General features: G+C 32.5%; 1 protein-coding gene across 1 annotated transcript; it reads right to left on the reverse strand.

The window, feature by feature from the left end:
- Nucleotides 1–4,668: 4,668 nt before the first annotated feature.
- On the reverse strand, nucleotides 4,669–8,134 carry LOC108319838 (uncharacterized protein At4g38062-like). Its single transcript, XM_017551125.2, has 2 exons — nucleotides 8,073–8,134; nucleotides 4,669–7,073 (listed from the first exon to the last, which is right to left on the reverse strand). The coding sequence occupies exon 2, from the start codon at nucleotides 7,042–7,044 to the stop codon at nucleotides 4,843–4,845; it is 2,202 nt and encodes a 733-aa protein (XP_017406614.1). The 5' UTR covers nucleotides 7,045–7,073; nucleotides 8,073–8,134; the 3' UTR covers nucleotides 4,669–4,842.
- Nucleotides 8,135–12,754: the final 4,620 nt, after the last annotated feature.

The following is a 12,754-nucleotide window of genomic DNA, read 5'->3' on the forward strand; positions in this document are numbered from 1 at the left end:
CTTTTGTTGATTATGGGTAATTATAGAGTAACATGCTTTAGTAACATTAAAATTAAAGGAAAGTTTATATTTATTGTGCTTAAGGATGGGTGGAAGAGATATTGTCATATTTCGTATGTCATTCCAATCTTGAGAAGTCTATTGCGTAGGATTACCATGGAACTCTGACCTTGTTTGAAGTTCTTTCGGAAGAAATTGTACACATAATTCACAATGATCTTATTGATGATGGAGGAGTTTGGGTGACCACAACCTTTGCTTCTACCAGCATGTACATCATGCCTTTCTCTAATGCTTTTTCTATGAACTTGAGTTGCTCTTCAGCTTCATGGATGGGTGAGGCAAGGAAGTTAACATATGACTTGGTTGCACTCCCTCCCAATGATCGAATTGAGTTGGATGAGGCTGATGTTGGTTGATTGGGGATTATTCTATTGGAGGAATGATGTTCTTGCCTCTTATCACTGCTTTCAACCACCGCTGCTTGTTTGATTGCATTTCCACTTCCCTCCACCTCCACCATATGTAGTTTCCTCTTAAATGAATGCCTTTAGATTTTGTATCAGTTCTCACTCAAACTTGATATATGTTTAGAAAATGATTGGTACCGTTGCCATTGTCGTTAGCCCACAGTACGATGAAGACGTATTTGATCATAGGTATGTGGAGGATGATGTAGATGATAAAGGAAAAGACACCCAGAATATCATCGTTATGCTTGCTTCCATTGATGAAGGTGCTAGAATATACATAAAGGGGTGATGTCCCAATATCACCATATACAACTCCTATGCTTTGAAATGCTAAGCTGAGAGTAACACATTACATCTCTCATACCTATTTTCGTCCAATTTAGTTTTTCAATTCTTAAGTTTTTCCGAAAAAAAATTCAACATCAATACTATAATTCACAACCATATCCACCAACAAATCATGTTCCTAATTCATCATTCAACAATAAAATTCTAAACTTTTTCATGATACAATCATTGAAATCAAAATAATCACATGTCTTTTAGTATATCTTTCAATATTTTCACCTTACAAATCAAATATTCACACAACACATCCACATTTATACAACTAAGATACTAAGATAATATTTGTTGAACCAATCTCTCAATCTGAATCAAATTAACATAATTTCCAATTATATGTTTCTAACCTAGGTCAATTTCTTATGGTTTAGCAAAATTCTCATTATGATTTCAGTCTTCCAAAATAAATAATTCAGATTAACTCCTCTAAAAGATAAGAAGTTTTGTTTATGAAAGAACCTTATTTCTAGAAAATAAGATGAGTCCAAGGTATTTAGAGATCCTTTTCATTCCTTTTCATGATACGCTATTTACGTACCAAACATGTAGTTATAATCTTAAACTAATAAAAATTATTCTTTTCCATATCTAAAAATGTAACTAGATTCACACATCACTAGTAAAAAATTGATCTATTACCGCGTATATTATGCATCGGTTAACCAGAACCCGAAGCATAATATTGCGCGGTGGCATTTTTCAAATTATATCGATAGTATAAGCCTCGATTGCAATAGAACCGCGACTTTATATACCCTTAGGCCGCGGTTCTCCAAGGAACCGCGACCTATAGTCCCTGCAAAATTCTGACATTCCCACCCAAGTCAGTCTGAAATCAGACCCACAGGGAATATGTCTCGGTTATGGGTGGAACCGCGGTCTATTATCCCTACAAAATTCTGACATTCACACCTAAGTCAGTCTGAAATAAATTTGAAATCAGACAGTCAGGGAATAGGCCTCGGTTCTGGGGGGAACCGTGGTCTATTGTCCCTGCAAAATTCTGACATTCCCACTTAAGTCAGTCTGAAATAAATTTGAATTCAGACAATCAAGGAATAGGCCTTGGTTGTAGGGGGAACCGCGGTCTATTGTCCCTGCAAAATTATGAAATTCCCTCCAAAGCAGTCCAGAAATAAATTTTGAAGTCAAACCGTCAGGGAACCGCGGTCTATTCCCTGATCTGAACAAATTTTAAATATTTAAGACAATAGGCCACGGTTGGACGGGGAACCGCGGCAGAAAGGTTGAAAAAAATTTTAAAATTGCCATTTCAGAACAATTTTTAAGTTTTTTTTAAGAGAATAGGCCTCGCTGATGTTGGGAACTGAGGCCGTATTATCGCAGTTTTCCAATGAACCACGGTAGTAACATTTGATTAGGTTAAAAACAATATTACAGAGTGAACATTTTCGTCTTCCTCAAACAATTTCGTCCCCGCTAGCTATTTTCTCTGCAAACGACGTTCTTGCGCCGCGATCTTCCTCCATTCTTTCTTCTACCACTGTTGCGCCGCTGCAGTCACTGTAGAAGGACTTCCTTCCTCATTTTTCATCACCTACGTTTGTATCGATCAAATTTTGCTTTGGTCGCCGAAGTTTTTTATGTTTTTGGGTTGGTTTGATATGTTTTTTTATTGATTCGGATTATCAAACTTACGTTTTGTTGTATTTTTTGTAGGTAATGTGTTTTTTATTTTAAATTTGTTTCGTTCAGACCGCGGGTTGTTCAATCTTCTTCATTATTGTGTGGTTTTTAACACTGTCAGGTTCGTATTATTATGTTTATTAATTTTCATTTTGTGCATTTTTAATTTTTTGTAGGTTGAATATATTGTATGATTGAATGTTTGAATTGATAATTTGAATGCTTATTAATTGTTTGATTATATGATTGTATTATTCTGTTTATTAATTTTCATTTTGTTAATTTTTTATTTTTTTATGTGTTGAATATGAATAATTATGTATGATTGAATGTTGGAATTGATAATTTGAATGTTTATTAATTGTTTGATTGTATAATTGAATTGATTGTATGATTGAATTGATTGTATGTTGAATATATTTTATAATTGTATGATTGTAATTTTGTAGAATATTTACGTATGGGGCCAAAACCGAGGTAGAAAGGTTAGACGAAAATTAAAAAAAAAAGGTTTTTGGCCGCGGTTCCAACATGAACCGCTGTCATATCTCGATGTTATTACTGCGGTTGGAACCGCAGCCAAAGGTTACACGATTTTTTTTTTTAAAAAAATGGGTTTTGGTCGCGGTTCAAGAAAGAACCGTTGTCATATCCCTCAGGTTATTACCGCAGTTGTAACCGCGGCCTAAAGTCCCAGACTTTTTACCTCGCTCGTATATGCCGCGGTTCTAAAACCGCGACATATATTCAAAAACAACCGATGTCGTTGCCCTTCGCTGCACTAGTGCATAAATTGAAATTCTAATTGAAATGGTCATATATACGTATTACTAACACAAAAAAGTATGTTATTTTTAGTCTTTTATATTTGTTCTAGGTCAAACGTAGATTTGGAAGACGTAAATAAATGTGTTAACCAAGTGACGTAAATTTTTCACATAATTAAAATAAAAAAAATGACCACATTCACCATAACTACCATCATCTTCTTTCTTCCCATCTTCACGTAGCCGTCATCATCCATGACCACCCTTTGTACTATTAAATCCCATTGTGCAGGTCACCTCCAACATCTACCGAACCATTGTGTCATTCCCACTCACTACAGGATCACGGGAATCACGAACAAGAAGACGCGTAACAATGCACGCGTCACACACAATATGAACAATCACCATGGAACAACGTCAAAGATATTGTAAACTGCAAATTACAATGCAAACCACCATAATCACATATCTCTAACTACCACACACCGTCATTGTAACCATGCCATACATCCACAACCATATCTGTGACCATGAGATCTCTACCAAAATGCAACAACCACTCAAAATCAACCTAACACCAGTGTGACATCTGACTAGAAAAACCACGTAGGATTAGAGTTTTCTGATTGGAGAAAATGCGTGGTGCTCGAGATACAATGGTATGTTCGCTCATGAGGAAAAACATTGACGCAAGAACAAAAATGTTAAAGTAGGGTAAACAAATTTTGCATCTCTTAATTTAGAATAAAATGTAAAATGTGTAAGCATCATACGTAAAATCTAGTCTCCAACTAAGAAACGTAAATAATGTCATGTTTGTTACAAAAATGCCATAATATATTTTTTTAAATATGTTACTTTTAAATAGACTTAAATTCAAATATGTAAAAAACTAGTTGTGTTAGTTTATAAGCATTATAATATGACAAAGAAATATATGTTAGTATTTCACATATACACTACTAACATCATCTAACTTTAAGAATTAAAAATAATATTTCACACAAAATAAACAATTAAACAATGAAAAACTTTAATTAGTGAACTAAAACCAAACTATAGCTAAATCAAAATTGAAAATAATTGATTGAGACGAACACATAATTAAACATAAAAGTTAACAGGACGAGGTCATCAAGTTATTTAATGAAAAACATATATTTTTTAATAGAACAGACAATAATATTAAGGAAAACTCAAGTGAAATATTTAAAATTATCTAGAATTTAAAACTTAATTAAAGTTAAAAAAAATACTAAGGAATTGCTTGGATTCATCTTTTAAAAGACACGTAGATAAGGTAGGACTTTTCTTTCAAAATAAAGGACCCATGAAATGGAATAATATTTAAGCAAATCAATTTAGTCTGTTTTGGAAATCATAGTGAGGTTCTTGAAAGAAAGGCATAAGGTTTTATGGAACAACTAGGCGTAACTGAAGGCACAGGTGCATTGAAAGCCAACAAAAAGACTTACAAGGTGAAGAAAATGAACTTCATGTACATTTCTAGAATCTAGAATTGTTCATGCTTCAAAGCTGAGTGATGCTTTTGCTAAAACTCTAGGAGGCACATCTCATTCCTCTACCAAATATTTTCCCTATTGCAACTAAACATTGAGCAACTTAAATGGTGATCTTAGCTCAGAAAAGGTTTCAGATTTCTTTAACCCCGTTGAAGAATGCATCATCATATTCTCTTTCACAACCAATTCATCATCCTTTTTCAAATTCATTCCTTGATAATCATTCTCAAAACATTGCACTAATCTTCTCAATCTATCCATTAGTTGAGTGTCTGCAGTAGTGCACTCATACATTTTATCATCTAATCCCTGAACAAAACTCATCAAGTTTTCCCTTTCTGATGATGACAATCTTGTAGCACTTTCAAGCAAACTTCTATTGTCTATCTTAACCTTTTGAAGAAAAGCATCTGAGTCTCTTAGCTTCTTCTCCATTTCATCAACCAACTCCTTCGCTTTGACCTGTTTTGCATTCATTTCCTCTTCAACATCCAATGCAAGCTGTTCTGATTGCTTCATGTTTATCTCTTGCAATTTCAGTTTCTGCTCTAAATCATATATATCATCCTCAAGTTCCTCTATCATCAATTTCTTCTCTTCAATTTCAATAGCTGCTAGAACCTCAGCTGCTGTGATCATATTGCAAGCTTCTTTGACATGAATAATTTCAGCCTGTTTCTCAAAAAGCTGTGAAGAAATGGAGGTCAAGATGCTAGTGAACTTCTGTTCCAGTGAAGTCACCTGCTGCATGATCTCATCTGTTCTACTATAGTTTCCCTCAATAATCTGGATATGAGTCCCTTCTTCATCCTCATTGGTTCTTTCCATATTTCTTTGTGCAATCACGGCACTTTCAAATTGTTTTCTATACGATTCTTGTTGTAGCCGAAGAACCTCCTTTTGAAACTCCTCTAAAATCTTGTTCTTCTCCTCTATGATTTGGAGATAACTCACTTCCACAGTTTCAGAGAACTCGGATGTTAATCCTCTTCCTGGGGCAGAAGCTTCTGTTTCCTTTACTTTTGGTTCTTGTTCATCTAGGAAAACATGTTGCTGCAGACAATCTATTTCATTTTCTCTCTCTTCCAACTTACAAATCAAGCTATACTTTTCTTGATTGAGGCTCTCACTAAAATGTACTTGATCAAGGAGTGAATTTTCCAGTTCTCTGCGCATGACAAGATTTACTTCAAGACCATTTTTCAAACGTTCAACAAGTGACTTCCATATCCTCAATTCAAACTCCATTTCACTTATTTCACATATTCTCTCATCCAGTTCAATGTTAGCCCTGTCTAAAGCATCATAAGCTTCCGCAAGTTGTTCTTTGAAACCAACTTGCATGTCCAAAACTTTCTCTTCGAAGAGTTGATATGCTGATTCATTGATATCTTTCTGGGCACTGATCAAAGCAGCATTTTTCAACTCTAACTGCTTCATCAGATGAAAACACTCCTCTTCTTTCTCTTTCTTCAAATTTGAGACTTCATCTTCCAGACGCTTTCGCTGGCTTTCTTCGTCAGCAAGAGCTTGTTTGCACATCAGTAACTGGTGTTGCAGATCATCTGCTTTTCTTACATGGTTGTCTAACAATAACTGCAGTAAAGAAATCTCATCAAGCAATGTATGCTTTTGCAACTCCCACTCCTCCTTACTTGCTTTAAACTGCTCTCTAAGTGTTTCATCCTCCTCTTCCTGATGTTTAAACTGTTCCTTCTCCCATTTTAATTGCTCTTCTACCTTCATGTTTTCCTCCTCTAGCTTCTGGAACAAGGCATCTGGTTCTTCTTTTTCCCTTGATGTCTTTAAATTGTTCTCTATTTTCAAACACTCGTTGTTTGAAACTGGAATGCAATCGTTCCTGCTTCCAATCTCGTTTGTGTACACACGCATCAGTTGTTCTTGGTTCTCCATTTTCCCTTTTTCCTCCTCGAACGGCACCAGCAACCTTCTTTTTTCATCTTTCCACTTTCTAAACTTTTCAACACAATCTGCTCCAAGTTCATCATTTGCAGCACTGAGATGCCTGGTGACCTCTCTATTATTTAAACTATCGGTTAAATCTTCATTTATCTGCTGAGAGCCATTGATTTCATCTTCTTTTTCAAACAGTTGTTGGTTCAGATTCTCAATTTTGAACATAGCCTCCAGTATCTGATTGGCATGTGCATCATAGGATTTCTTCATGTTCTGAAGTAGATTTACCTTGTGCTTGAGTTTCTGGATTTCAGCTCTAGCGTCTTCGAGTTCTTCATGAACACCCATATTGCTAGATATTTTACACATACGACATTCGAAGATCCTGTTTGCCTGCACTGAATGCATGAACGCAGACTAAAACCAAGAATAAAGAAAGGAACAGAGACAAAACGGAAAAAAAAAAAAAAAAACATTGCAGTTTGCAGATAAAGAGAATCGTTGGAGCAGAAACACAACTTGGTCTTTCAGTTGACTTAGATTATTTCACCCTCCAAAACATGATTGTCTAAATTAGAAAACCAGATGCAAGAGATGTTTGAACTGTGCTTGAATGCTACCACAGTTTGATTTACAAGGGTTTTTTTCCACATTATTAGAGGAGATTTTGTTCCTCTAAATCAGAGGTACAAAAGTTACAGAATATATGAATCTGACTTTCAACAAAAACAATGCCAAATATTGGATGTTATAAAACATAACTTGAATTCGAGGAACACATTTACTCAGATTTCATCACACGAGTACTTCCTAGTAAAACTATATATGATTTATCATAGGAAAATGCTAGGAAGTATCGTAATTTATATTAATCTTCACACGCAAGTATGTGTTATACAGATATTAGCCAGGACTATGAGCAAGTGATAGTTTTAGACTATCTAACAATTTCTCATGTAACACGATGTAGCCCTCCAAAATCCAAAACCATGAAAAACTTCCAATTTAAAACCTCTAATTGTAGATGTTACAAACACAGCTAGCTAGATTCTCTGAAGTCCTAAGAATAGAAAAAGGAACACAATCCCTATGTTTATTATAATCAATTACAATATCATCATGGCTGCATACAATTCTTCATTAGAAGTTAACATAAAATCCAATTCCCATTTCATGTTTGATTGATTCATCCCTAACATTGAGCTACCCTCATTTTCAAATGGTTTCTTATGAATTGAAACTAGACATATTAGATTGCATTTTGCATGACTCTAAACCATACATTCAACATTAAACAATGCTAACAATAAAATAAAATGGCTAAAATTATTTCAACATGTGAACCAAAGACTTTAATAAGGTAAAAGAAATAAAGAAGTGAAACATAAAAAACTGACCTGAGTTTGAAGGAGGAAAGTGTTGGTGAAAAAAATGGAGGAAGGAAAATCCAACAAGGAGAGAATAGGGAAGGTGGTTACAGCATAAAACGTTTATTAACCATAAATAGACCGTAACGGCTTTCTAATCACAAATGTTTTAACTTCAGCTAGCCGTTGGAATGTGCTTCTATTGCTAACTTCCAGGCCCAGCCCAAAAACCTGTTTGTTTGATGTCTATTGATAGGACCAGTCTCTTATGAGCGTTTCATCTTACACTTCAAACATCTCTTACAATTTAAATATTTCATTTTACACCTTCAAAAATTTCATTTTTAACCTTCTAATATCTCATCCTAATTCTTCACCTCCAATTTTTTTTCAAAAATTCATTTTTAACATTAATAAATATTTTTTCATTTTCTTCTTTTTCTTATTAAAAATACTATGCACCACCTTAATAATAATTAAATTTAAAATTCAAATATTATTTACTATAATTTTATATTTTAATAACTATTAAAATATGATTTATATTATAATAATAATTATATTAAAAATATAAAAATAGAATAATTAAAATAAAAATAAAATTATATTAAATAATATATTTAAATACAAATAAAATTATATTAAATAAAATATTTAAATACATTTAACTATATTAAAATATTAAATTAAACTAAATAATTATTAAAATTTAAATAAAAAATAAAATTTTAAAAACAATTATTCATCTGATATGATATTTGAAAGATAACTTATCAGATATCCGATTAACAAATTTTTTAAAGTTTTATTTTCGTTAAAACTTAAATAATTATTAATTTTAATTTAGTATTATAATATATTTAAATATATTAAATGTGATTTTAAATATTATTTTTATTTTCATTATTATTATTCTTATTTTAATTATTATTATTTTAATTTTTTTAATAAAACTATTATAAAAATATAAATTATATTTTAATAATTATTAAAATATAAATATAATAAATAATATTACAATTTTTATTTAAATTCAATATTTATTAAATTTTAAATAAAAAACAATATTTTACGGATTTTACTATCTGATAAATAAGTTTTTAAAGTTTTGATTTTTATTTAAAATTTAATAATTATTCAATTTATTTTAATATTTTAATATAATTTAATATATTTGCATATATTAAATCAAATTTATTATTATTATTATTTATTTATTATTATTATTAATATTATTTTTATTATTTTATTTTTATGTTTTTAATATAATTATTATTATAATATAAATCATATTTTAATAATTATTAAAATATAAAATTATATTAAATAATATTTAAATTTTAAATAAATTAAATTATTATTAAGGTGGTGAAGAGTTTTTTAGTATGAGAGGAAAAAAATGAAAAATATTTATTAAAGTTAAAAATAAAAGTTTTAAAAAAATTGAAAGTGCAAAATATACTGTTAGAAGATTAAAAATAAAATTTTTAGAAGTTAAAAATAAAATTTTTGAAGGTGCAGAAAAAAATGTAGATGAAAAACTCTTATCTTTTTTGGGTCAAACTAAACTTGGACCATACTTTTCAAACCTCCTATTTTCCCCGTTTTTTTTTTATAATTGTTATTTCCTCTGTCTCGTAATCCTTTTGAAAGATAAAATTTAGTGTGTGAAACTGACCATTTTAAAAATAAATAAATTAACAAAAAAGAAAAATATATTAAAATATTTAATGAGATTGAATTAATCAAGTTTGATTTTTCAAAAGGTGATAACGCACACATTTGTACTTTACACTCATTCGAAACAAATAAAAGAGTATTTTTGTTTTAAAATATAAGATAAATTGATAAATCAAGTAGAAAAGTTAAAATATTAATTTTTTATTAAATATTAGAAAAATATATGTTTATTATTTTATTTTTTTTTAAATCGTGTCGGCTTGGTATATTGGGCTTACATGAAATTGTATGCTTTCTACCTTACTTTCATTGGCTACCATTTTGTTATCATATTCCTCTTCTTTTCTTAATGGTAAATATATTATTATGTGAATTTTATTACTCAAAAGTATATCCTTATTTATCTTTATGATTTCTAACTTTTATGCATTTTGTCTAGTTAATTTTCTAAAAGAAAGTGTTGACATTCCTTTAGAAAATACCATTGTTTTAGTATACTGTTTTGTAAAATAACATTATTTTGTTATCAACATAAAGAAAAAGCACGATGTAAAATATAAAGAAAGAATATTAAAGGATAAAATATGAAAAAATAATTATAATTTAGAAATGAACAAAAGAACTTAAGATGATAAAATTTGCAAATAATGACATTTGAGTGGTAAAATATTCAATTAGTGGTCTTTAAAAAAATTAATTTTTTGATACTTTTGTAAGATCTCGAATATTTCTAGAGATAAAATATTAATGGGTAAAGAATGAAACGTTTCCAAATACATTATAACATTTTTATTTTATTTTATTTAGTTTTATTTTTAAAATTATCTTTTAAGTTTTTGAATTGAGAAGTTATTTGTTTATATTAATTAAGTTTTATTTTAAAATTCTCTTTTAGGTTTTTGAATTGAGAAGTTATTTGTTTATATTAATTAAGTGTGTCTCTTAGTCAAGATAAACAAATTGGAATATTAGGCTAAGCTTTTTTTTCCTATAAAGGGTTCAATTTAACAGTTAAAGAGTCTAATCCATCCTAAAAACAACATTATGCAGCAGTAGAAATGGGCCACAATGCACACTCTGCTACCTCATATTTTTTGCATTACAGAAATAGCTTAATAATAGCTATAAATAGTTATAATTCTTTTAGAATATGATGAGCTGTATAGTGGTTATTCTCCTTTATTAGTTCTTATCCACATGCTGTAGCAGTATATATGATGTACTTTTCTTTCATCAATAATATATAGAATTCATTCCAATATCTTCTTTTTCTTGCCTCTCGGTCTTTCCCTTATATGGTATCAAGAGCCATTCTCTGACATGTCAGGCTTAGCTTCCAATACGTCCAACCTAGGGTCTGATGAAAATTCTTCAAATCCCCCACCAAACCCCACCCAAAATCCTTCTAGTCCATATCACATCCACCCTAGTGAAAGTCCCTCATCCGTCATTGTTGCTCCAACCCTCGTTGGCAACAATTATCATTCATGGTCTCGGTGATTTCGCATGGCCCATGTCTCCAAAAACAAAATGGTGTTTCTCAATGGTTCCATTCCAGCCCCTGCCGCCACAAACTTGTTATTCCCTCAATGGGAACGATGCAACACACTCATCATGTCTTGGTTATTGAACTCTCTATCACCTTCCATAGCTCAAAGTGTGATCTACCTTAATAGAGCTATCGACATCTGGACCAATCTTCGTGAACGTTTTTTCCAAAGCGATTTACTCCGAATCGCAGAACTTCAAGAAGAAGTCTATGCCTTCAAACAGGGCACTCGAAATGTCAATGATTACTTCACTGGCTTAAAAGCCTTGTGGGAAGAACTGGATAATTTTCGCCCCATGACTGTTTGTGGTTGTTATGCAAAAACATATCATACACATGACTTCATCATCATGTTCCTTAAAGGTCTTGATGATCGTTTTTCAGTGGTTCGATCTCAAGTGCTCCTTATGGAACCCCCATCGTTTGTGAATCAAATTTTTTCCATGGTCATTCAACACGAACGTCAACAACCTGATGTCGTTTTTTCCACTAATGAGCCTAACTCGTTCGCCAATGCTACCATGGACAGAGCTCGAAGTACCAGGAACAAGGCCAACTCATCCAAAAAGTGTAGCTATTGTCATCGTCCCGGCAACACAATGGACATTTGCCATAGCAAGCATGGTTATCCACCGGGTCATCCTCGTTATCCCGGAAGGCCAAAATTTAATCCTCGCACTAGTTCTTCAGCTCACAGCGCCGTCAGTGATGCTTCTTCCGCTGAGGAGAAGAAGACCAATGAGAGCTTCATTCAAGATTCTGGGCTTAATCTCACTAGAGCCCAATTTCAGCATTTACTTAGTCTTCTCCAACACACTTCTCCTTTTGGTAGTTCGAGCTTAGTAGACAAAAACCAGCCCAAACGTGTCAATCTCTCTCTCAAGAGCCCAACCCCTTCACCTGGTTCCAATTTGGGTATCCCTTTCATTTTTTGCGCCACCACACACGTTTTTTCTCACACACATGCATTATCTTTTTCTTCCCACTCTACCCCCTGGATTGTAGATTTAGGGGCTACAGACCATATTACATCTTCTCAGAGCCTAATCCATCCTTGTCTCGTCCTAGACCCAATCCATCCTTGTCTCATCCTAGCCCAATTTGGTCTTCATCAGACACTGATTCCTACTCACCCATTATCACCCAAGAGTCAAAACCAACATTATGCAGCCCACATTCCTCTACAGAAAGTGTTGCAGCCCTAAATTCCCCTCTCATGACCGAGCCCAACTTACCCAATTCACCTCTCATGACCGAGTCCCCCAATCCATCCATGTCCGAGCCCAATTTTCCCTTCTCCTTTCCATCTGGTTCATCCTCCCCAAACGCAACCATGCCGCAACACAGTGAACCAGACCAAACAACGCCCCTTCTTCGTCGCTCAACTCGCCCACATAACACTCCACCTCACCTTGTTGATCACGTTTGAAATTTACGCCAACGCAATCATCCACAAAGTGTTTACATCCATTGGAATCTGTTC

Source organism: Vigna angularis, chromosome 10, assembly GCF_016808095.1.
Source record: "Vigna angularis cultivar LongXiaoDou No.4 chromosome 10, ASM1680809v1, whole genome shotgun sequence".
Lineage (NCBI taxonomy): Eukaryota > Viridiplantae > Streptophyta > Magnoliopsida > Fabales > Fabaceae > Vigna > Vigna angularis.